This window comes from Eufriesea mexicana, unplaced genomic scaffold (assembly GCF_001483705.2).
Source record: "Eufriesea mexicana isolate 0111107269 unplaced genomic scaffold, ASM148370v2 scaffold49, whole genome shotgun sequence".
NCBI lineage: Eukaryota > Metazoa > Arthropoda > Insecta > Hymenoptera > Apidae > Eufriesea > Eufriesea mexicana.
In genome coordinates, this window is record NW_016908223.1 from 322,782 (window position 1) to 348,305 (window position 25,524).

The following is a 25,524-nucleotide window of genomic DNA, read 5'->3' on the forward strand; positions in this document are numbered from 1 at the left end:
TGAGGGGAATCGCGGGCTAAGATCAGCGGAGACGAGGACGTCGTTGCTCGCAAAATGGCGTGGGTCCCGGCAAATTGCTGGAAGTGCCAAACTCACTGACACCATTCGATCTCGTCTGTTCGCGTGTGATCCGGGTGTGTGCGGAACTGGAAACCGCGATGAACGTGGTCGCAGCGGAATTCGTGCGACGAGCCGAGTGCGCGACTTGCAAGTAGCGTGAAGCCTCGCGAGTTTCCGTTCGTTGTGCACGTAGACGAGCAAGACTCCCAAGAATGAACCTGCGAATGTCCATCTACGAGTACACGTGCATCAGCGTCCAAACTGACGCTGACTAGTGCAAAGGGACCACAAGCTACTCCTCACGACTCCCCAATGGGAAAGTAACAGCACGTGAATTAAAGGAAGTTAGCGAATTCCAATTTCACCTAGTTAATCGGACAGTTTCCGTGGATTCAGAGCTTCGATTCTCGAGGAGGGCTTGAAACTTCGTTTGTATTCGGTCCTTGTATGGTGAATCCAACACGGTGTCATTCAACAGGCCAAACCCAACGACCAGGGAACTTGTAAACAGAGTGCTCCTCGTTTCACCCCGTGACTCGCGTCGAACCCCTTGGACATCACGGAGAAGGGGAACAGAAGGTGTCTCGAGTGCCGATCGAATCGTCGAGGTCGAATTCGTGTTTAAAAAGTAAGTACGGCCGGCGGTCGTACTTGGCAGGAAGGCCTCAAGATTGCTCGAAAATCGTCGAGAGAGGTGCGCAGGGCAGGAAGAGCGATGGAAATCGGGGGTGCAGCGATGCAGAGGATGGCCGCTGCCGGAGGGCCCGGGCCCCTCAGCCTTCAGGGCCCTCCAAGGTCAGTGAAAATCTCACCCGTTAACATACAGGACGAGCCCGGTGACCTCACTGCTCAAAGTACGTATACAAACAACGTATTTATGCGATTCGGTTCATTGTTACAGTGTACGATGCTATTCGTGAGACCCTTCGCGATTTTCTTGGCAGCGAACGGCAGCTCTGACAGTTTTAAAATTCGCATTTCTTCCATGAGTTTGAATATCATTGTTTAGAACGTGATCTGGTGTCGCAGTGAGTCTATCAGAGATCAGAGATCCTCGATGTAGGTGTGACGAATAGGTCTTTTAGCTCAGGTACAGTCTTTTCTCTTGACAGACTGTTGCTGACCTGTGTGTTTCTGTATTTCGTTTGCACTGTTGCCTGTGCAATTGTTCTTCCTTGCATTTGTTTATCATTACAGTATAGGATCTTGCTGTTTGCAAGGCATTTTGCGATTTTCTTGCCAGTAAAAGAGAGTTTCGAAGTTCTTTGTTTAATATGTTTCAATGTAGATGTACCAATCTATGACGTGAGCCTGAATGTAGTGTACGTAATTGATGTCAATTAAAGTGATACCGTGGAAATAGAAGAGTGTACCATAATTAAGATCTTATTTGCAGAAAAATTAGCATTAACTGTATCAGAAGCAGCTGCGTATTTTTAGCAACTGCACATCCAAAACAAGTTATTTTGACAGTGACACCTTCTAGTGTTAAATATCTTTGTTCAAGGCGTTGTTTAACCCCTGTGGGTACTACATTACAGTACAATGAGTTTATTGAGGATTAAAAATCTGTGATGTAGGTCTGATGAACATTTCTACCGATCTTTTAGCTCAGGCACAGTCTTTCCTCTTGACAGACAGCTGATAGAATATGTATCTTAAAATTCTTATTTGTGTAATATATTTAAATATTCTTCTTTGAGATAATGTCCACTGTTGCAATGAATTTACTAGATGTCTTTGATCTAGACGTGACGAATAGATCCACGGTTCTTTTGGCTCAGGAAAGACCTTTCTCTTGACAGACTTCTGCTGTTGAGCTGTTTATTCTTGTATTTGGTTCAGATAATATTGTCTTTGTTTGAGAGATTTGAGTAGATTAATGGCTGAGAAGATGGCGATTTGTAAAACGAGGACGGTATTAATATTTTAGAAGGATATTTCGCGGATCAGGATTCTTTTATTAGGGCTGGTTTGGTTAAATGATTAGGAGACTCGGAGAAGTGCGAGAAAGTTTCAGTAATTCCGTTTAGTCGACTGTTGGGAAGTTTGTTCTTTGTGATTGGCTAAAATTAGTCGGTTTAATTGTCATTAAAGAATTTGTAATTCAGATAGTTTGTCCACGATTTCTTCGGGTGAGAGCAGATCAGAATTCATCGCTGAGCAACTTGATAGTGACTCTTGGAACTCATAGCGAGGACAAGTATGAATATTTCACGAGATAATTTTCATCGATATTTCGTTCGTTCTTCGTTTCATTTTGTTACCAGCGAAATTCCAGTTAAACACTGCGATTTTTCATATCTGACAAGTATTATTAATTATTTACACAGAGTGAGTCGAAGTGCACGAATCGAACGAACGAGACTTGAAATTCAAATTTCTTCTTTAGTTGGATATTGTGGGATGTCAAAGATGAGGATTTTATTAGTGAAAATTATTATTAATGAAAATTATTATTAAATTTTTATTAGTAAAAAATTAACGTGCAAATTTAAAAGTTAAAAAAAGTTTAAAAAAGTTAAAAAAGCTAAAATTAATTTGAAATTCGAAGTTAAATAATATTTAGTAGAATATTTATAGTAGATTATTTAGTAGAATATTTAATATTTAATAGCCCAAATTCTTTGAATAACCAAAGTGATCCACAAAATGAATTAACCTTAAAATAACGCAATTCGCGTGTATTCTACGCACCAAAATTAACCATTTCGTTTTAATCTCTGTGCATCCAGCTCTTCTAGAAACATTGTTAGATGATATCATAACTAGCAAGTTCAGTCATCGTAAATTAGCTCAAATTTGATTTTTTAGCTCGAATTTTTATTAACTGCTACGAGTGAAAGAGTTAGTGTGACAATTAATTATGAAAATTGACATTAAACTCCTGATATCGACCATCTATTCGTTTATTCTATACTGAAATGTTAACAAAGATGAAAGGAATGTTACCACAGATAATAATTTCGAGTCCTTTCATGAAATCTTTACTATAGATTTATATGAATTTAAAATAATATTATGTTCAATTTGATTTTATTTTGTCAATTTCTAAACGATCTGAAAAATTATGATAAAAGAATTAAGTCACGAAGACAAAATGGCAAACAATCTTTCAGCCTAAGTAATAAAACACTGAACGAAGTTGATACAATAAACAAGCCTCTTTGAAAGTCCAATAAACGTGGAGTTCACTGCGATTCTTAAAACACTAAATATTTATTTTCGTTAAAATAGCGTAACCAATGAATAACAATAATACAGTTCATGTCATCGATGATAAATGACAGTCATACTGTGATTAAATTACAACTGTATTTGTAAACCGTTTGACATCTTCATAATAAACTCTCCTTCTTCATAAAATGAACCCGATGTGCCATTTATTGCCATTGTTTTATTTATTCCTATATTTTAAGTTTTACTATAATTCTAAATCCGAGTTTCATTAAAATGAAAGCTAAAAATTGAGGGAAAAGAATAAGAACGAAATGGAAAACGTAAAATCAACGCGAAAATCTCGTTGTCAAAGTGAAATGGTGACAGAAATTGGCAATTGATAGTATTCCTTCATAGGAAATATAAATCCATAGTAATTTCATAGCAAATATAAATATAATTATTGCTCTTTAAAAAAAGGAAATTTACAATTCTTATTTATTATATCTTTTTATTTTATTTCTAATTTTATAAGTGTAAAATTAGAGGAGGAAAATAGTTGATCAAAAATGGTACTTCTGCTGTCATAACTATAATTATGTTCAAAAAATTCTTGGACCTATAACCTTCCACTTTTACAATCTATTTCAAACGACATGCTTTAATATATATACATATTCCACAAAATTCTGCAAATTTAAATATATTTTCTCAAATTACGTTTTAACACTAAACCTGCCAACTTAAACGACCATTTTTAAACTTTTGATTTAATATTCCACATTCATTGTTACTGCTTTGGTTATTTCACTGCAGGATTTTACTTTTAACACTAAACGTATCAAACGGGGTTAAATGACCCCTTTCCAAATTTACTTTATAAGTCGTACATTCATTGTTATTTCCTTCGCTCGTCTTACTTTCTGTAAATTCTCATATTATCCAATTATTTAATTTATTTAATTCATATAATTTAGTTTTTCTCTTAATTTATTTTTTATCGAGAAAAATTATTTTCATACCTCATGTACCACGAAGGGTCATTTGACCCCCATGGTAAGAATAGGTGTGCGCAAAATGCCGGTACGTTTAGCGTTAATATAAGTATAATTAATTTCTCGATATTTCCCTTTATTCCATTCTTCTTCTTTTAAAATTCTTCTTCTTTCCTTTTATCATCCATCGGTCGTTTGACCGGTCGTGGTAGGTTTAACGTTAATACGCCCTGCCAGCAGCCATAAATGGCACTTATTCGTTATATCCATAACGCGAGCTGTGTCATTTCGTCAAAAATTATATTCCAAAATTAAAAAACGGCATATTTGCAGGGAACTGTTATTCTACCACGAGACAGTAGAACTCGCGGATTTAAGAGAATTATTCCCTGAAAATACAGGAAAGTGAGCCACGCGTGAAAAAAATATTTTATCCGTTTATTCACTTTGCATCGTGTCTTGTAAATATTCGAACAAAACGAATCCACTTTTTCGACAATTCTGCACCCCAGCACGCGTTCCGACTGCGCATTTTCCAGCCGAGAAAAAATGGCCCGTGTCGTCCAATTATTCTTAATGCCTCTTCATCGCGTTTATCGAATTATCGGCGCGATGCCGTTGAATTATTTCGCAAAATCACATTTCCGTGTCGCTGTTCCGCGGTGAAAACAACGTCGAAACAGCGACGATTCGTTTGCACGGTAATGGGATAAAAATCGTGCATAAAAATCGCGAATTCGATGGTTGAGAATCGGACGAAATGCAGCGCGACAGTGGCCGTCGCACGCTGGGGCCAAACGATCTCGCGGCGGTCAAAAATCTATAACTTTGCCCCTGATCGAAATATTTTGACAAACTTTTTGAGAAATTGATCGTTACACTGTGGTCTTTAAATCATGTTAATACGAATAACGCGAGTGGTTCGAGTGGATAGATATTTGCTTATGGGTGTCTAACGTCTGTCATACGGTGTCAATTATTATTACTGCAAATGATTGGAATTCCTTGAAATCTTGCGAATGTTGGGAATCTTGACAGATGTGTCTTATTTTGGCTCGAACGTTGAAAAGATTTTCTCGATATTTTATTTTAGTTTATGAAGTAAAGGAATTTTTATCTGTACAATAAATTTCGTGGTTAATGTAAATTATCATAAACATTTGAATCTTATGGGTTTCTGCTGATTTTGAACATAAATTAGGTGGAAATGAAAATAGGCAGGTGAAAATCACTGTCTTTCATGGGATAATAGTTATAACATTTTACAAAATATTGTTTTGTGTTTCTTTTGTCTGTTAATTAGGATTGCATATATTAATTATTGTTTATGACAGTCCCAGAATTGTTTGAAGAATATTCTTCCACTATCTTTACAATTTAGTTCTCAATATCGAATTCTTCCCTGTCAAAATATTTCTCACAGACCTAAATTAATAACCAATTTATTCAAAAAGAACCACGAAAGCTGCAGTTATAAATTCCTTTATTTTGTGATCGTGCAAACTCGACGAATTTTCAACAATTAATTAATTCTTCCAACAATATCGTATCTCCTTCTTTTAACTCACATTTCGAAAATTAAAATTTGCAGAAGAAGTATCTACACAGTATCGACAGTCTTAAATTTTATTGTTATATCTTGAAATAGAACTGGAGAAATTTAAATTTTGAAGCAGTAATTTGTTGCATAAATAGTACTTAATTAAAGGAGAGAGAATATTTTGGTACATAGATATATTCATCTTAAATAGCTATATATAATCTATAATTCTTCTATATCTATCTATACAAATTTAGTATATTATATCCAGTGTAGACATCTATATATAATCTACAATTCTTCTATATCTGTCTATTCAAATTTAGTATGTTACATCCACCTTATACATCAATATATAATCTATAGCTCTTCTTCTTCTGTCTATACAAATGTACTTTATTATATCCAGTGTAAATATTTATATATAATCTACAATTCATCTATATATATTTATTCAAATTTAGTATATAATATCCATCTCATACACATATATCTATCTATACCAATTTAGTATATTATATCCATCTTATAAATCTATATATAATCTATAGCTCTTCTTTTTCTATCTATACAAATGTATTTTATTATATCCAGTGTAAATATTTATATATAATCTACAATATCCATCTTAAACATCTATATATAATCTATATATTTTCTCCCTCTATTTACATAAATTTACTATATTACATCCAGCTTAAATATCTATATAATTTATAATATAATTCTTCTCTCTCTAGCTATACAGGTTGACTATATTATACCCATTTTAAACATCTATATACAATCTATATATCTTCCCCCTTTATCTATATAAATTTATTATATTATATCCATCTTAAACATCTATGTATATTCTATAATTCTTCCCTCACTGTTTACATAATTTCACTACGTTATAGCTATCTCAAATATCTATATAATCCACAGTACATTATATCCATCTCAAATATCCATATAATCTTCAATATAATTCTTCTCTCTCTAGCTATACAGTTTGACTATATTACACCTATTTTAAACATGTATATACAATCTATATATCTTTTTCCTTTATCTATATAAATTTATTATATTATATCCATCTAAAACATCTATGTATAATCTATAACTCTCTCCCTGTCTATATAATTTCACTATATTATACCTATCTCAAATATCTATATAATCTACAATATAATTCTTCTCTCTCTGTCTATGCAGATTGACTATATTACATCCATCTTAAACATCTATATACAATCTATATATCTTCTCCCTCTATCTATATAAATTTATTATATTATATTCATCCTAAACGTCTATGTATAATCTACAATTCTTCCCTTCCTATCTACATTATACCTATCTCAAGAGTCTATATATAATCTACAATATACTTCTCTCTCCCTCTATACAAATTTACTGTACTATATCTAACTTAAACATCTCAAATTTCTGAAAATCTCTAAATAAATCAGAAAATGTCCAAGTACGCTCTAGCGACGGCATCTTGTATTCTGCTCATTACAATTGACTCCTTCTCAAAAATCATCGCTATACTTGCAATTTGCAATAGCATTAGAGAAGCTCGATTTTCCATCGGCTATAGTCACTGCACCTCCCACGCGATCGCTATTACATAATTCCTTTTACAGTCACGCGAGATCGATCGATCGTTTGTAATCTCGTACGCGGATCTTTCATATCTGGCGATCTTCCGTGGCAAAAATCGACAGTGATTTTCATTCTTGCGACGATGGTGACCGGGCACTGATAATTTCGTCAACAAGTTATCAGGATTCCATCGTTGGCGCGACATGCCAGCTTGTCTGCGTTGTTTGTTATTCGCGATACCGATCCTCGATCTGCTCGCTTTCAAAAGAATTCCCGACGGTTTTCTTGAGGTACCGACGCGAGGAACGCTTCAGTATTCGGTAAAGAGATCGTGCAAGTTCGACTTGTCGGTGGTTGAACTTTAAATAGCAGCGCCAGTGGTCGCCTTGCATGGCACAGGTTCGATACCTCTTCGTGAACGTCTGAGAAACCAGCGATAGAAACGAGGCTTCCTGCAAACTGAAGATAACGATAAATTCTTCCAGAATTTTCGGGGATCTGTAATATTTTCGCTGGCAAATTCGGACACCGTTTGACAGGTCCCTGATTTCAAGCCCTCAGCTTCTCAGTGTCTTTTAGGTTGCATAAAAATGCCGGAAAATGCCTAATTCGTGAAGTACTGTGCAGTTGAAAATGATACACATGACAAATTTTCTATGAACAATCTCTTTACGAAAAATAGGTTCTAGACCTGTGACTTTTAGTCGCCATTTAATAAAATCGCGAAAAATTACAGTGAACGTTAAATAAAATAATTTAAATAAGGCAAATAAGACGTGATATTTTTCGAATTGCTATTGCAAGCGCGAAGGATTAATACCTAAAGAAATTCTGAAAAACACCTAATTTTTGAAGTACTGTGCAACTGAGAAAGGTACACTTGACAAATTTCTTATGAACGATTTCTATGCGAAAAATAAATTTTATACCTGTGACTTTTAGTCGCCATTTAATAAAATTACGAAAAATTACAGTGGACGTTAAATAAAATAATTTAAATAAGACAATTTTATAAATTAATTTATACCTGATCTTCATTGCTATTGCAAGTGCGAAGGATTAATACCTATCTCGTCGATGGTGCTTCTGAGACCTTGGATAAATCTTATATAAAAATTTTCTTGAATTTCCAGATTGAACAAAAATCCACTGAAAAGTCCGCTGGTGTATTTAAAAATACGCGTAGAGGTAGAAATACAGGTAAACTTGGGAATATTAATAGCGCTAAGATACAAAGTAGAGCTACATACTGACAGAAACATTACACTTATCTCGAATAACGAATTAAAAAAGGAAAACCGCGAACATCAGAATTTCCATCATCTCGCACTTCAAATAATTTCTTTTTCTTTTCCTTCTGTGTAATTATCACTAGACATACCTCGACCGGTCGAACAACTAGTATTGTAGCAGGTTCTACATAAACCTCAGAAAAAGTAGCTAGTAAAAAATTGATTGCACCTATACTACAAAAAGAAACTCGTCAATCACCGAGTGAAATGACGGAAAAGATAACATCGGAGGGGAGGCAGTATCTTTATGTCAATTTTCAAAAATGAAACAATGGCCGCTGAAATCAAAATTATGTCTATTCAATTTACGTTCGGCAAATTTCTGCCAAAGCTAGATACGAGCAGACGAGGAAGCAAAAATGGTTGGAAAATTGTCAGAAAATGGCGAGGAACGCAGAAAAATTATTCCTGACAATCGGTTACCTTTATGTCAATTTTCAAAAATGAAACAATGGCCGCTGAAATCAAAATTATGTCTATTCGACTCACGTTCGGCAAATTTCTGCCAAAGTTAGGTACGAGCAGACGAGGAAGCAAAAATGGTTGGAAAATTGTCAGAAAATGGCGAGGAACGCAGAAAAATTATTCCTGACAACCGGTTACCTTTATGTCAATTTTCAAAAATGAAACAATGGCCGCTGAAATCAAAATTATGTCTATTCAATTTACGTTCGGCAAATTTCTGCCAAAGCTAGATACGAGCAGACGAGGAAGCAAAAATGGTTGGAAAATTGTCAGAAAATGGCGAGGAACGCGGAAGAATTATTCCGGACAATCGGTTTTATCGGTTACCATTGTCGCTGAGCGACGATCCGTTTATCGGTGTATAATATCACGATATTGGATCAACGTTGGACCGATCAATTAGAATATTTTCCGTAAATTTCGACGCGAATCGGAGCCAGGGTATCGCCCAATCCGATTACCGGTTTTCCCCGTTGCCAATGTATAAAATATGCAGCCGGCACAAATTTGCTTGGCCGGCGTTTTCTACGATTCGCCAACCGTCGTGTCCGTGTAATAGCCTTATGTGTTTGACAAAAACAATTTAACGGGAGAGCGAAATAAAATCGCAGCCACGAGGGATTCTCGTGAATAATGCACGAGCAGCTCGTATCGCGCGAATTTTCGCGTTCGAGATTTCGCCGATGGAAATTCAGCGCGTTGTAATTTTTAACAACCATCGGCTTTCGGGGTTGCAACGTCGTGGATTCGAGTGCGATGGAGGTCGAAGGTAACGAGAGACTCGCTCGAGGGGATATCTTCGCGAGAATGCTTCAGAGATTGCTAATTTTGCTCACAATGGGACCTCTATCGTGAGCGCGTTCGCGTCTTCTTCCATGAATGATTATTGTTAGTTGCTGATCGAACATGGCGGATCTAATGTATCACAGGGATTTCCCGGCTGGAGATCGAGGAACTTTGCATGTCGATGATGTGGCGGAAATAAGTTTGTTTATTTATTTATTTCGTACCTTTTGCTTTTGCAAGGCTTCCGATTGCCTTCTACATTTTGTACATTTCCATTTAACTTCTGATCTTATGAGTTTCTAAACCAAATTCTACTCTTATATCAAAGCTTCAACCTAAATGTCCTGCTGCTATCTTTATTGCACTTTTCTTTGGCATCCGTTTTAACCCTTTGCACTCGACGATTTTTTGACTAAAGAAGAGTAGAAACTCACAGATTCTCTGCTATAAAATGCAAAGGGTTAATTGTTGGTCACTGTGTTTCCTATGGTCAGAAATACGTTAAAAGGCAAGGAAAATAATGTAAAGATTCTGTGATTTTTTGATTTGCGCATACACGTAGCGAGGGTATTGGTAAATGCGATTGTGAGAGTAGCCTAAGTCACTATTGTGGATAGAAATGAGCACCAATATCTTGTACGTTTTTTAATAGTTAACACATTAGTATATTTAAATAAAAATATTTAAATAATGAAAACAACTAGCAATGAACTATTTCAAACAAAAAAATTGATTGACACTTTCTCTCTCTCTCTCTCTCGCTCGCTCTCTCTCTCGCTCTTGTTAACCGTTACATACCCATGTTTCCTCTCTGACGATTCTCATACAACTGTTTTATTTTTATTGGTAAAGTACATTCTTCTAAACATTTTTTCAAACATCATTCATACTAGACTGCACTCGCACATATTATATTTATATCATCGCGAATGAGTTTCACTTATTCAACCTCATTCGCAATCACACATATAAAACCAACATTCACAATTATTAAGTGTCTCGCTTTGAAATATTAAAAGTTACTACAAGTTATTGATTACATTAATTAATAAATATCATATAAAAATGATATGACCAAAAGACGCCATTTTTATTTTAATGTAAACGAATCCCTCGAGGCATAACTATTGGAATCACTTGTATTCGGTTTCTGACTTACGCCATTTTCATAATTACCGCCAAAATATTTATGCGCGTGCGAAGAAAGAAAGAAAAGATAGAAAGGGAATGAGGGGAGAAAGATGAGAAGAATGGTTGCACTATAATAAATTTCCCGTAAAAAGGATCTAAGAATCTTCCGAGTGCGTCGGGCCCCAGGAAGTGTTAATTCGACCCTGAATAAGTTTGCAAGTTAATTTTGTGTCTTCCAAATTTGACTTGCGGTTTAGGTTAGGTATGTTCAATCAATGAGGCAGACTTCCTTGTTTGAATTATAACAAGTTATGGGAGTTTAGGTGAACATTTAGGGGTGGTAAATTGGCACGAAGGAAATTCAAATTTGAAATAGATGAATCTGACAGAGAATCCAGATAATTGTCTTAATTAGTATAAAAGTATGAAAGTCCATACTTGGAATATGAAAATCCAGATTCTATAGTAAAGAGACCAAAATTTACTATACTTGTGTATTATTTATAATACTCTTTATGATACTTTTGTACACATGAAATACGTTAGATTTTAAATATAAACTATTAATTGGTTATACTAATTTATTATACTTAAACTCACCCAGTTGCAATTTCTTTCTAATCTACGATTAAAATAGTAAAACAAAATAACAAAATCTATCATTTATAAAACGTGCACACTAAATCTAATTCTCAAACACACCCACCAGTTTCTGTAAAAATGAATCAAAGATGGCGTCAAAAATTCGGTTTTAAACGATTCGTTCCTCGTGTAACAATTTTATAGACACAACACACGTTAGATTTTCTATAATCTACTATCCTCGCCGGTTATGATGTGCTTCACATCTCGTTACGCCGGAAAAATGAAGCAACGACACGACCGCGAGTATTCCAAGATGGCGGCGATAAGTGGAGCGTCGTATTCGGTTTTAAACGATTGCTTTATGTTCGCGGAGTGTGGCGGAACCGTTTATTTACAGAACATGCATCCCGGAATCAGATAATTCGTTAACACGATCTCTGGCAGAATATTCAGTAGCGGACAACGATTCGACGATAACTTTCTACGTTACATCGTGTAACCCCGTGTCGTTTAACACGTATTTCGCTTGTTTCACCGGCGATTATAGATTCGGTAAGCACATCGGTCATAATTACCACGGTGGAACGCTAATATCCAGCCGTTTATCTCGCGTAATTACCGTGCTGTTGCGTCGCTTATGAATAAGGCGACGTTGCAAGCCCTGCTGCAACTCGTTCCCGCCATTTGTACGGAGTGTAAAGAAAATGGTGGTGGCATAACAGGTGGAACAAAAGCGGTCGCGTGGGTTTTCTCCAATGAAAAACACGACGAAAATCCGGAACGCGTTCGTCTCCGCGTGCAGCTTCGATTTTTCAAACGAATTCGACAACCCGGCGGAGCGAACATGGCGACTGATCGACGACGCGTAAAACGTGGCGCGAAATTTGAACGCGCGCAGCCTTTGGGCGGCCAGCTTTTCCGACATTTATCTCCTTGGCTTTGCCTTGAAAGCTGGGAGATAAGAAGTGTCAGATAATGCGAGATTGACGTGTGATGAAGGAGAAAAAGAATGTTTTGCCAGCTTAAATATATACTTACAGATTGCTCTGTGCTAGGCAATGTTCCGGAGACTAAATCTCGTTGCAGTCGGTATATAATAAATATGTAACTCGAAGTTACAGATACCAGAATGACTTTACGTATTTTAAGTATCTCTCTGGTATAATAATTTCGAAAATATTGGACTTAGTTAACCTAATTTCTTCCATGTTTTCGTAATTATTCTTTTGAAATCTTTTCTTCGACGATTTTAAAATTTAGATCTTTATACAGTTCTCATAATCGTCCAAATTCCGATATATTTGATAAATCAATTGGAAATTAAAATTTGCGGCACGTGACTTAAGATCACATGATCAAATCTAGGTATTTCCAATTTCAATTTTTCAATTTAAATATTTATGTGACTCACTTTATATTTGGATACTTGGTCACTTATACACATTTATGCACATGTATACACTCATTTATACATATATGCACACCAAAACTTGCATGCAATATGTAGAAAAATATAATTGGGAGAAGAAAATTCTACAATATACCTGTGACTACGTCAAAAATTTGGGAGAAACTATTTTTTCTTCATTTTCGGTTGCTCTCATTCCCACTATGATAAAACAAACCTATTTTCGAATTGAATTAATTTCGATAATTAATAATACATTTAAAACACGAAATATTTAATACTTTTGTCACCCAGGCCACGTGCTTACGCGGGAAAATAAGTTTAAGTATTAATTTGGGGATTTTTTGAGTAAACTTGAGTTTCGAATTTTGATTTTTAGTAGTTCGTGGATCGATTACGAGCGCATGGAGGAAGAAATATCGAGAGCTAATGGAACACCTTGGATAAACGAGACACTCTGGGCATTATTTCGAAGTCTAGGCGAGACAAAGGAGAGGAAAAGAAGATCGGGTGGATCGTTTGATTTCGAATAACTATTTAGAGCAGCCAACGAAGACCGCGGTCTTAGTTCGAATTCCTTGAATTCACTTCATTTGTTTCTACTTAACTGCCGAATAGCCGAATCGGTCCGCACGAACGCAATCAGAAATAAACTCAAGCGAATTCGGTCTGTCACCTCGACCGATTCTAGAGGCGATTTTCGAAATGCTGGAAAGCTGCTCTATTTACACGACACTCTCCTGGGTGTGAATAATATCTTTAAAAATTTTCAAACTAAATTCTCAGATAATTCTTCCTTCGATGAACTTCGAGGACTGTAGTGCTATGGCTATCGGGGTTGAAGAGTCTCGAATAACGTGGAAAATTTTCGCATTCTCCTTTCAAAATTTCAGCATCGAGCCACTTCACTCGATTTTCTATATTTAAAATGAATTTTTACTTTTTGCTTTCTCGAGTCTATCGAAAATTTGGCAAATGAGGGACTCGAATTGAAATTTTGGTAATTATAAATTTGTGATGTTTGAATTTCGTGTCGTGGAATAGCTATGGGAAACTGTTAATCAATTGCTAATACGATGTGTTAGGAAAGTGGCTTTTTATAGTTTATATTTTACTAAAAATAAATAAATAATACGTGAATTATAAACGTGTTAAATATAAAACAGTAATAAATTTTTTATCTATTTTATGAGAGTAATGTCAAAGATTTAATTATATTTTGGGGGAACAGCTTTTTGTGAAAACTTGCAAAATTTGGATAAAATTTGTGTTGAGAATTGGGTAGAAACCTTTTTCCACTTGTAAAAGTTATAAAGTATTAGAGAAAAAAAAATATGAAGTATAAAAGTATAAAGAAATATTATTTTATGTGATACAAAATTGTATTAAACTACTAATTTATATTGTATGTTGAATTTGTAAAAAATAATGACATAAAAATTATAAATCCGTAGATGTAATGATAAAAATAGGTAACGAGAAAAGTAGACTAGTTATTTTCTAAAAATAAAAAATCAGTTTCTGTTATACTCAGAGAACTGAAAATTTTCGCAACCAAAAATAGATCGAAATTATACTTAGTTATAAACACGTAATCCAAAATAGTTATATTATTATAGAAAATGACACTCGTATACAAAACTTTACTTGAATATATCAATATAAATTAGTATAAATATTAATAGATATTTACTCGATATTCGATATCGATATTCAATAAATATCTATAGAAATTCGTATATACTGATTACAAAAAAATATTTATTTTCTTGAAACAGTATAATATTTATTTATTAATACATAATAACGTAATTTGTTGCTTATAAAAAGTTTCAATAATTTCCTTTATACGTATAATAATTATTACTAACCTCTTCGTTGATGTTTCACCTTTGATGAAAGAAATAACGTCAGAGTATGTAGCAAACCCGTACTCCGTGTCATCAATCGAATAATAATGACACCTTTCGTCCTCAAAATCTCAATTCCCGCGTATAACAATGATAAATGATCTTCCGAATGACCCATAATAATAGCACACTTTCCATAAGGCAACGAACGCTACCGTTCAAATACATCGAAACACATTGGAAGCACGCGAACGAACATTAACTTTAAAACATATTTAAACAATGCAGCACAAACACACGAATCCATCGAATAAATACGAATCTCAAACGCGTGAACTTCCACTAACATACAAACAAAACGCGTACCAACAAGAAGAGCATATTTGATTTCACGGATGTTCATTTCCCGCGTACAACGTTTAACATAACCTTCATTCTCGTCGCGTCATCTGTCAAATCGCGAATTAACAAGATCCCCCGGAGGCAGTAGAAAATTTGTCTATTTCACGAATTACCCACAATCGGTAAAAGGAAGAAAGCTTTTTCTTCTCAATTGGCATCGAACAAAACGTAACTCGCGTTGATTTTAATTAATGGCTAATACATTTGCATGATTAGGCCCCGAAAGTTTTACGCGGTATCAGCATTCCATGCATCGAAAACGACCAAGGCATTAACGGTGGGATCCTTTATCTTCTTCTCTCTCTCTCACACGCAAGCACGCACGCACGCTCTCTATCTGTCTCTCTCTTTCTCTCTCTCTCTCTCTCTCTCTGCCGCTCACCGACGCGTATAACTTTACCTGACGTCGGCTTTAAATATTTAAATATCCGCCTCTCTACCCCAACCCACCTTGCTCTGCCATCGGTCCCATCCGACATGTACCAAGTATAATATGAAAGTTGATAAACGGAGGAACAAGACGAAATTATATTTTTAATGCCTACCGCTACAATTGCGAGACGAAAGATTTGGAAAAATATGCAAACGGTGGTAACCGGCTCGTTGCAATATTCTAGAATGGCAGATATTATATCGTATATTATCTAGTGCGAATAACGTATCGATATAGAGAACATTATATCGATAGTGCATACTACGCAACAGAACGCTATTACGTAGCATAGAGTATAAATAGTACGCTATCTAGCGTTCAATACGAGCATCATGCCGTATTCTAGTATTTTATAGAATCGCCATGTATTTTGTAATGTAAATATCGTACTATCGGTCGACATCGAGTATAAGTGGTGTACTATTACGTGTGTAGTTCGTAACATAAATAATACACTGTCGTGGCGTATTCCGTGTGAAGGATATAGTATAGGTTGACATAGGAGTGCAATATACGACACAATAGTAATATGCTAGTTAACCTCTATAACGCCATGTGACTTGGAAGTGACGTACACGTGTATCTATATTTTTCGGATTTTATTTACTTGTCAATATACTTGTGTATTTTGCTATTGTATCAGTATGTCATATCGACATTAAATAATTTATATGTGGCAAAGCATACATTCGCTTCGTAGTGAGAAGGTTTGATTACGATAATCCTTTCTTATAACCCTTGTAAATAAACGACATTGTGGTTATGAGAGGTTAACATACAAGTGTCACCGTTTTATTCTTTTGCAGATTTACTTCCACGATTGTACTTACTTATTCTTCCGTGTACGTTATCGACGTAATTCGCAATGAACATGAAAATTAGAAAAATGCATATTCAACGGCGGGAAATTTGAAAGTCAAATTGGGAAGAAAAAGAATTCGCTTCGGGTTCGTTAACGGTAAAAACAATTTTTATGCAAATGAAGAACAAGATTTCATTACCTTCGTTCATAAAATCGCCAAAAATTCGAGAGCTCTGCGTATCGTTTGAAAAACATTTATGCGAATAGCGTAATTCCTTGCATCGTTTTCACCATGCGAAGCGGTCTTTCGTATAATTTGCATCGAGCGACGTTTCGACAAATTAGCGATGACATAACCTTGGCATGACATTGTTGAAATAATTTGCAACTTCGAAACAAATCTTGCATATGTATAATGCGGTATCTTTGTGGTAAAATTTTTTAAGAGTGATAAAGGATGTTAATTTTTAATCTATGAGCATTTAAATTAAAACTTTGCATAATATTAATATTTCTCGCAAGAATTATAGGCTGCTTTCGATAGGGAATCCTTTTACAGAAATATTTTCCTGTCTTTTTTACTGTTTCACAAACAGTTGTTTCCTCAGGCATAATTAAGCATAATTACCTACTTAGCTACAGTTAAGATAATTATTTGTCGTCGTTATAATCATAAGTGATATATAAAACAAACCTTTTAAAAGCTAAACTTTGCAAAACTCAAATAAAAATACAGTATATTAAAGAAAGCAATAAAATCTTGAAGAATTTTAAGTAATTAAATTAAATGATTTCAAATACAGCCCTACTTCATAGACACACATCTAGAAAGTATAAGATACACGTAATATATGTCAATATTATGACAAAATTGAAATAGAACCATGTGGAGCTCCTGTACAATGCAATAATATTTGCTATACTCATGGTTGTAAATATAAATTAATAATCAGTGAAAAATTAGTTTCATCTCGTTATTTGGATTATTTGAGTTTCAAGATGGAAATACAGATTTGTAATTTAAAAAGAATACAGTTTAGTATATTCACTATTACTGTATAATTTTAGGTTAGTATGAAAACGTTAGTTATAACCTTTAAATGGATTGACATTCTTATGATGGAACAATATAATTAATTCTGACTATAATTTTGCAAGGCTACTTTTAAGACTGTTATTTTTGTGAGAGTGAAAATAAATACATGAAATTGACACTGGCTTTAAATATGTCGATGCAAAGAAAAGTTCTCTCGTCTCATAAATAAAGAAATTATAAACAACGAGGATTCGACGAAAAAGGAAAATTGAACAATTAAACAGGTTTTAAAAATTTGCGAAAGCTCATTAATTGTTTTCAAAAATTCATCTTCTTAAGAAGTTTATAAGTCATTTAAACGAAACTCGACTACTTATCGATTGTTGGACTAGGAAGTTGTTTATAAATTTACGTCGTTCTGTCTTTCAATTAATCGATTTAAATTATTATTTCGAGCGATCGTCGGATAAATAAATTGGACAACTTTTCGAAGTAACTTTTCCAAATACAACGAAATAATTCACTAATACGAAGTTAAAGTTACGTATCCACTAAGAAAATTCGTTTGGAGGTTTAAATAGAGAATTCGATATTTTACGTAACAGAAAAAGCATTCGTCAGCATTTTCGTAAATATTAGAACAGTCTTTTAAAAATTTAAGATTATTTATAACCTCAAAATTAGTCGCGTTTATTGAATGAACTAAGGAAAAATTCCGACACGTGTAATTTTATTCGTAGTTCAGAATTGAAATTAAATTTTCAGAGGATCATCGTTCGTAAGAATTTGATAAATCGTATGAACAATAAAATCGACCCGAAACGACGAATACTCGGCGGAGTAATGTCCATAGACAACCGCATGATTTACCGACGAAGGGCATAGCGAGCGTCGAGGGTGGCTGGAGAAGGATCGACGAAGGTTTAGGTGGAAATCATCAGCCGATTAGAGTGCAGATGTTCTCGTACGGAGATTATAAGCCGTTTCCACCCTCTGCAGGGCGCCTGCCCGGGGTTCTTGGTCGAATGGGGCCGGTCCAAAGGGAGGAACAGGAATAGCTCGATGGGGTGAGCTTGATTGAATTATCATGAGTGTTTGCGGAACGGCGGCCTGCAATTGAATTAGGCCCGGATCCTTTTTTCTATCGGCGTACGTAGACATCTATCAGTGTCTTGCTACGAGCCCTTGCTTTTAATGTTAATCAATGCCTTCGCCTCGTCTCACCGAACCACGCGACGTTGACCCCTGTAACTCGTCGCTGTGCTCTAAATAGCGATAGATGGTTCCATGTATTCCTGACTCTTTCTGGATAAGTGCTTTTATCTCTTTTATTCTTTTTTACTTTCTGATTAAGATAGATTTTGAATTTAAATAAGTTTTCCGATCGAAGCTTCGCGTCAATTTATTTTGAGCTCTATTTTGAGCTATCGCTAGTGGAAGTAGTCTGGTTAAATAGCGATAGATGATTCATGCTTGTGGATGAGACATGCTTTTGTCTCTCTTAGTAACTTTTTATTTCTTGGTTGAAGATGAAGTTTTCTAATCGAAGTTTCTCATCATGTTACTTTGAGTTATTATTAGGTTAAGTAGCGTAGTTGGAGATTAAATAGGTCCACATGGTTTCATGATTGTATTTGTGACTCTTCCTCATATTTTGTTAATTTTCTAATAAAATATTTCTAATCGCGTTATTATGAATTATTATTATAATTGAAGGATGGAGCATAAAAGAATTGGTCGAAATTAGATATCGATTATGCCAGTGATATTTTACTTTTCTCTTTTGTATTTTAGAAGCTTGTATGAATTATTCTTCAGATAATTGAAATACAGTTGTTGTTTGAAAACGAAGATATAGCAAAATATTATTTTGAAACTTTGTCTTTAAGAATGATTTATGTGAAGATAAGGCTGAATGTATGAAAGATTATGATATTTGTCATAATTTTTGCGAGATTGAAACACTGCGATCAAAACATAAAATTACTATGCCATTACTATGCAAAAATTAACTGATAAATTATGCTGAATATTTTCGTGAACAATGCATAATTTTGTGTACATTTTCATATACTAAAAGATCTCGCTGTGATTGCAATATTGCAAGTCAGCTCGAAGCTACTTTCAGTAATAGAACTACATTCAAAGTTTTTCGTAGCTTCACATAAATCATAATTAGAAAAATGATTAAAAGACTCTAATTCCAAAATTAAAATTTCGTCCATAAAATGGTTTATAAGATAAATCTTTCAGCTCAGCAATTGTCGACAATAATTAAAATATTAAAAATATTAATATAAAATAATATTAATATTAAAAGTTTCAGTATGCATACATAAATGACGTATAAATTATGTATTAATGTACATCTTGTCCAAACTTTCACAACTATGTCACCAATCTACATAAAATTAATTTTTCTCTCTCCAACGAGGAACCCCATAACTCCAAACGAAGACGTAAAAAGATCTCTGAGATGTCCAAAACGTTCTTCACCTATTTTTCTTTCTGCTACTCACTTGAGAACAGCAACGATCTCGAAATCAAATTTCTAGCCTATTCGCGTGGCAATAAAATCAGTACGTGCAAAAGCGTTTCTTATCTGCTCAAAGATTTTTGCTCCGGCAATTCTTAATCACGTTCGTTTCCAGCTAAAAAGTTCATTCGTTTTATCGTTCGTTGCGCGTTAGGTCCTCGAGAACAAATTACACCGTTTACACGGGGCCATCGATAACGAGAAGAAACGTTGTAAAAGGAAAATGAAACATACGTATGACGGTAACCGTGACTCGACGTGATTTATTGGTACAAGTTCGAAGTGTGTTTGGCACGTTGCCTCCTATCGAAAGAATTAATCGCGAACGAGGAAAGAGAAAGGTACCGAGTAATTGTACAGTAAGCTTGATCGCAGATTTGCACAGTTGGAGTAAAAATACCATTTCGAATGTACGGCAGTTTTCTGAAACAAGGAAAGATATATCAGTCAAGTGTCGAAATATAGTCTGATAAGGAAATATAACATGTAGAAAAATTTGATAGATGTTACGAATTTTCCTCTGGGGAAATTTCTTTTGGAGAAATTTGTTGGATACTCGTTGTTCGTTCATCATTCGTTTGTTCATCTGTGGAATATACAGAAAATAATATTTCCAACAATATTAGATCACCATTTTATAGTTAAGGTTTTGAGATAATTTATGCTATAATAATACTAAAAATATTTATTAGAATTTATCCATGTTAATTTTATTTAGTGGTATATATCTAATTTTCAGCTCTTTCGTTTTTTTAAAATTAAAAAAATTAGTTCGGTAAGTTAATTTTCGTAAAAATGTTAAAAACTACCAGTATTTTTTAATTCGTGTTTTGCTTAATTTTAAAAATGCTTGTATTCACATCCAGTTTGCTACTTCGTTGGCACGATGATAATTCTTTGGCGTAATCAAGTCTTTTTCTGGACGCCATTACGTCTATATCAAATTAAGTTGTCTGCCAGAGCGATGAAATCCGGCGAACAACGCGATAATTCGTCTTCGTCGTGCGATTTCGAAACCCATTAGTCTTCGTGGAAATCGAATTTTCTTCGCGCTAATCTGAGAAATCAGTTACTCGTGGAAATGAGCCATAAATATTTTGTTCTTCACATACATCTTCCATTATCTCTATATCTATTCGAAATTTTTATTAATAAAAAAGGTGAACATATTTCTTAAAAATAGTAGGTAAATAAATATGTAGGGACCATGTGTATCAAGTAATTGACTTGCAGTTTTTCTTTGATCATCTACGAATAATCTCCAAACGATCGATTAGAGGAACTAACGATAAGATGTGACGTAAGAATGGCAGAGCCCCGTCTTGTACACTAAAACAAAATATAGAAGCACATCATGTATATTGATAAACATACAGTTGATCATTATCCATTTCAATTTTTAAGTTACTACTATTATACCTTCATTAATTACTTAAAAGATCACCAGCTGTTCCTTAGTAATTTAGACAATTATCATCCATTCCCTCTTGTATCTTCAAATTATATCTAATAAAAGAAAAAAAAATTCATGTAGAATATTTGTATATAATATTAATATAGAAATATTTTCTATTTCTCTTAGATTAATAAATCAAATCTATAAATTTTTCACAAGACATACATAATATATTTCATAATACATAGCTCACAGTCTTAAAAACAAGAAAAGATTGTAAATAAAGAAATGTATTATGAAAAATTTATTTATGTAAAACTTATGACATAAGTTTATTTCTAAATTCTTATTAAAAATGAAATACTCGGTCAATAGTGTATCGTACGATACCTCCAAAGTTCAATTAATTACTATCTTATTTAACAAGCATTCGATCGACGAAAATTTAACATCTCTCTAAGTACGTACTTGTCACGTAAAAAAAAAAAAATAGAGAATTAATCGTGACGTTGGATCACAGCCGATGATGAGATTCCTGCCACTTATCGGACAGCTAGTCAATTCGTCAACCTGATAACAGCGATGTTATCGAGCCCCTGATACTGGAAACACTCTTTGCTACGAAGCGGCGTGTCTTTGATCTGCCGAAAGCACCGATTTCTCCACAGTATTAGTAATACGCGAAGGATGTCTTCGATTATCGATAACTTTGTGTACAGAACGATTAGACATTACGAATCGAGAATGTCGTTTTTTTCCATATCAGGGATTATGTGTGAACGAGCCAGCGATTTCATCGTTCTATTATTCCGGTAATTGCTGACTTTACACTTACGTCGAGATGTTTGCCTTCGGATTGATACAATTTTAATTATTCTTCGATCAATTTCAGTGTATCATAACCTGAAAAAATATAGTAGATAATATTTGTTTCGTAAGAAATTATAAAATGCTTACCTCGGAATGTACAGAATTGTCACGAAGAGTAGAAGTATAACACACTGTGACGAAATTCTAACCTAAGACATCGAACTGTCGCGAGTGCATCGTAATATCATTGTCACGTATTATTTACGATTTGTCCTTTGACATATCAATTCGAAATATGGTTTCATACTTCCTTTAAGAGTCTCGTTTCTAAAGCTTCATCGTCACGAAACTAAAGTATATTTATATCGGTAACTCTTCTTGACAGATTAATAGAAACGCGTTGAAAATTCTCATTTATCGGCAATAGATGGCACCAGTAATTTGATTACATGGAAGCAGTGCCTGGAACGTTATTCTTACTCTATATACATTTAACCCACTGCATTCTAGTCGCATCATTATGAAAATAATTATTATTTCTGTGTAATGTGTTATTTGATCCTGTTTTCATCGACTAAGATATAAAAGTGTAGACTATTGCATAAATAAATTCACAGGTATTTATCATCTTTTCCATTCGAAATAATATCTTGCGATTATAAAAAACTTTACATTGCAAAAGTAACTGGTGAACAATTTTATTTACATACGTAATACTAATTCGACTCTAAATTTCTACAAGGTGTAGCTATGAAATTAAATTTGATTTAAGTGAACAATTTTATTTGCATACGTAATACTAATTCGACTCTAAATTTCTACAAGGTGTAGCTATGAAATTGAATTTGATTTTGATGTCAAATCGAATATTCAATACATTGAAAACAAATTTATACCACAAATAGACCATAGCATGTCACTTAAAGTTTTGATATTAGGTTTGGTATATACTTATTGACAGTCCGTTAACATATGTTAACTTGATAGCCAGATACATGAAATTTGGTACTATTTTGATGACATACATGCACATGACTTATCGCAAAGGGTTAATGCTCAGCGAGTCACGTAATTTTTCCCCCAAAAACGAAAGAACAATCAAATAAACACGGCTCGCTGTATTATTCCAGATCGAACAGAAATCTAACCTAAATCTCCGAGAGTCACTAGTCCATTCGAGAGGCTGAATGAAAGCAGGAAAAGCACACAGGCTAGAATCTACGAGTGTGTCCTAGAACACGAGGAAGGGAACGAAACGGAAGGACAGTGGTCCGCACTCGTTAAAGGGAACTAACGACAGGGCCAAATCGATTGAGTGTCGTAAACCGGAGGCCTGGCGCCGGCGTTAGGGCCCCGGAAAGCTCGGTTTACAATGGTCGCAAAGAAGGTCGCGGCTGGCAGGAGTCTCGTGGGGCCTTCTGGACATCGTTCTCCCGAAAGCGGCCAAATGGCCTGTCGATGACCATAAGCTGTAAAACCGTGTCGGGATACCGGTCGATGAGCCATCGCCAGGGTCTGCTTCTTGTCAGCGACGCTAATTTCGCTTAGGAGAATTAGGAAGCTCCGGACCCCTCTTACGGTCCTGGATACTACCGTGTAATCACGCGGGACGCGACGCAACGTAGATTCGGGCATGAATGTCATTCGGTATCGCTGCTGTGCGTGTACCACCGTAATTTGTTGGGTGCTTCGAGCAGATCGAACAAGATGCCGTCTTCGCAGGATTTTGCAAGCGTTTGAATAAATTTCTTCGCGCGTCCTCTCGCTGTGTCTCTCTTCGACCTACGTTGATTCTTCGATTCCACGTTGGAAGCTCGCGGCTTGGAGCTGACTTTTCTTGGGGTCTGTACCTTTTGGGAAGGTAGAGGGAGTTTAGGTCGGCAGGTATGAGGTGTGTGGGTCATTGAAGGATCTCTGAAGGGATGTTTGAGGGGTATGAATGATGGAATTGTGTGAATGAAAGTCTTGGCTAATTGTGTAGCGTTTCTTTGGCAGTTGGTACATGTCAGTCCTCTGAATGTAGTTGACTCTAGCTTTTTAAGGTTTTATTCTTTGGCGTCTAAACACTTGGTACAGATACTGTTTGTTTTATGGAGTTAATCAATTTAGTAAGTGAGTGGACCATGAGGATTAACTTTAGGGTATCTATTGTACTTTCAGAAGAGGTGGTTAGGTGATTTTATTCTGAACTTTCTGTAAATAGTGTCATTTATTATTTTCAAATGGTTTATGAAGTGTTTAATTAGTTATTAAATATTTAAAAATAGTGTTTAATATTATTCTTCTCTTTGAATGTTACTGACTATTTTTCTAGTTATTGTGTAAATTCGTTGTAAAAATTATTATAGAAATCATTATATAAATTAAAAACTTCCAGCAAATACTTCTCAGTAACAAATATTGAATCCATTTGAGGACAATTTTGATTTCCTAATCAACCTAGGTGTAAGAGACGAAAATATTAGAATTCGCTGATATTTTCACTTTGCTACTTTCTTATTTATTATATTTGCCAGTTGTGAATCATAACTCGAAGCAACTTTCGAGCAGCCATAATTTTGTTATTGCAAAAGTATTTTAGCCAGACTAGACGCAGAATCATAGAGATTTTAATCGTTTTATTTTATGCGCCATAAAATACGTGGAAACTTGAATCATTAAAGCATCATAATCGTATGAAGTGGCACTATGTCGTATTTGAAAAGGATACATTTAAGAAACATTCACAGTTTATACCTGCTCATTTAGGAATGGAACGTAAGGACGATTTTGAGCGTGGCATCCTCTGGACGTTACTTTGTCAATTTCTTTTATTGCTTTCCGTTGAAATGACTGATAGCCAGCTGCTATTCGTAGCTCTCCTGCTAAAAAATCAAAAGGAATTCTTGGGATTAAGGCTTGCACAACTTGTTATTTATCATCGCTATTGCAAAATTTAATTAAACCTTAGCCAAAATTTTATTGTCGTTCCAATAACCGCTATTACGATTATTTTTCACGACAGACAGTCCCAAAATTTTTCTGTTCTTCTTGAAATCAAGAGGAGAAAAAATATCGAGCCAATTTTCAATACATTAAAAAAGTAAGTTACGTTTTCTTGAAAAATATCAATAAAGATACTAACAATTTATTATATATCATATGCTTGGTATATACGATATCAGGTATAGATAGACAATGTATGCATAGCAGTAAAAATACTAACAATTTATTATATACCATATGCTTGGTATATACCTATG

The 25,524-nt window shown here is 34.7% G+C and overlaps 2 protein-coding genes across 2 annotated transcripts in view; one reads left to right on the top strand and one right to left on the bottom strand.

Moving 5' to 3' along the window:
* Nucleotides 1-775: 775 nt before the first annotated feature.
* Nucleotides 776-25,524, top strand: part of tup (LIM1_Isl and LIM2_Isl domain-containing protein tup) — a 65,251-nt gene continuing 40,502 nt past the window's right edge. The window contains exon 1 of the mRNA XM_017909875.1: nucleotides 776-914. Coding sequence (XP_017765364.1) covers nucleotides 776-914 — 139 coding nt within the window. The remainder of the gene's footprint in view (nucleotides 915-25,524) is intronic.
* LOC108554569 (uncharacterized) lies at nucleotides 20,119-21,132 on the bottom strand. The gene is made up of 3 exons (XM_017909889.1): nucleotides 20,937-21,132; nucleotides 20,587-20,662; nucleotides 20,119-20,499 (listed from the first exon to the last, which is right to left on the bottom strand). The coding sequence occupies exons 1-3, from the start codon at nucleotides 21,003-21,005 to the stop codon at nucleotides 20,255-20,257; spliced, it is 390 nt and encodes a 129-aa protein (XP_017765378.1). The 5' UTR covers nucleotides 21,006-21,132; the 3' UTR covers nucleotides 20,119-20,254.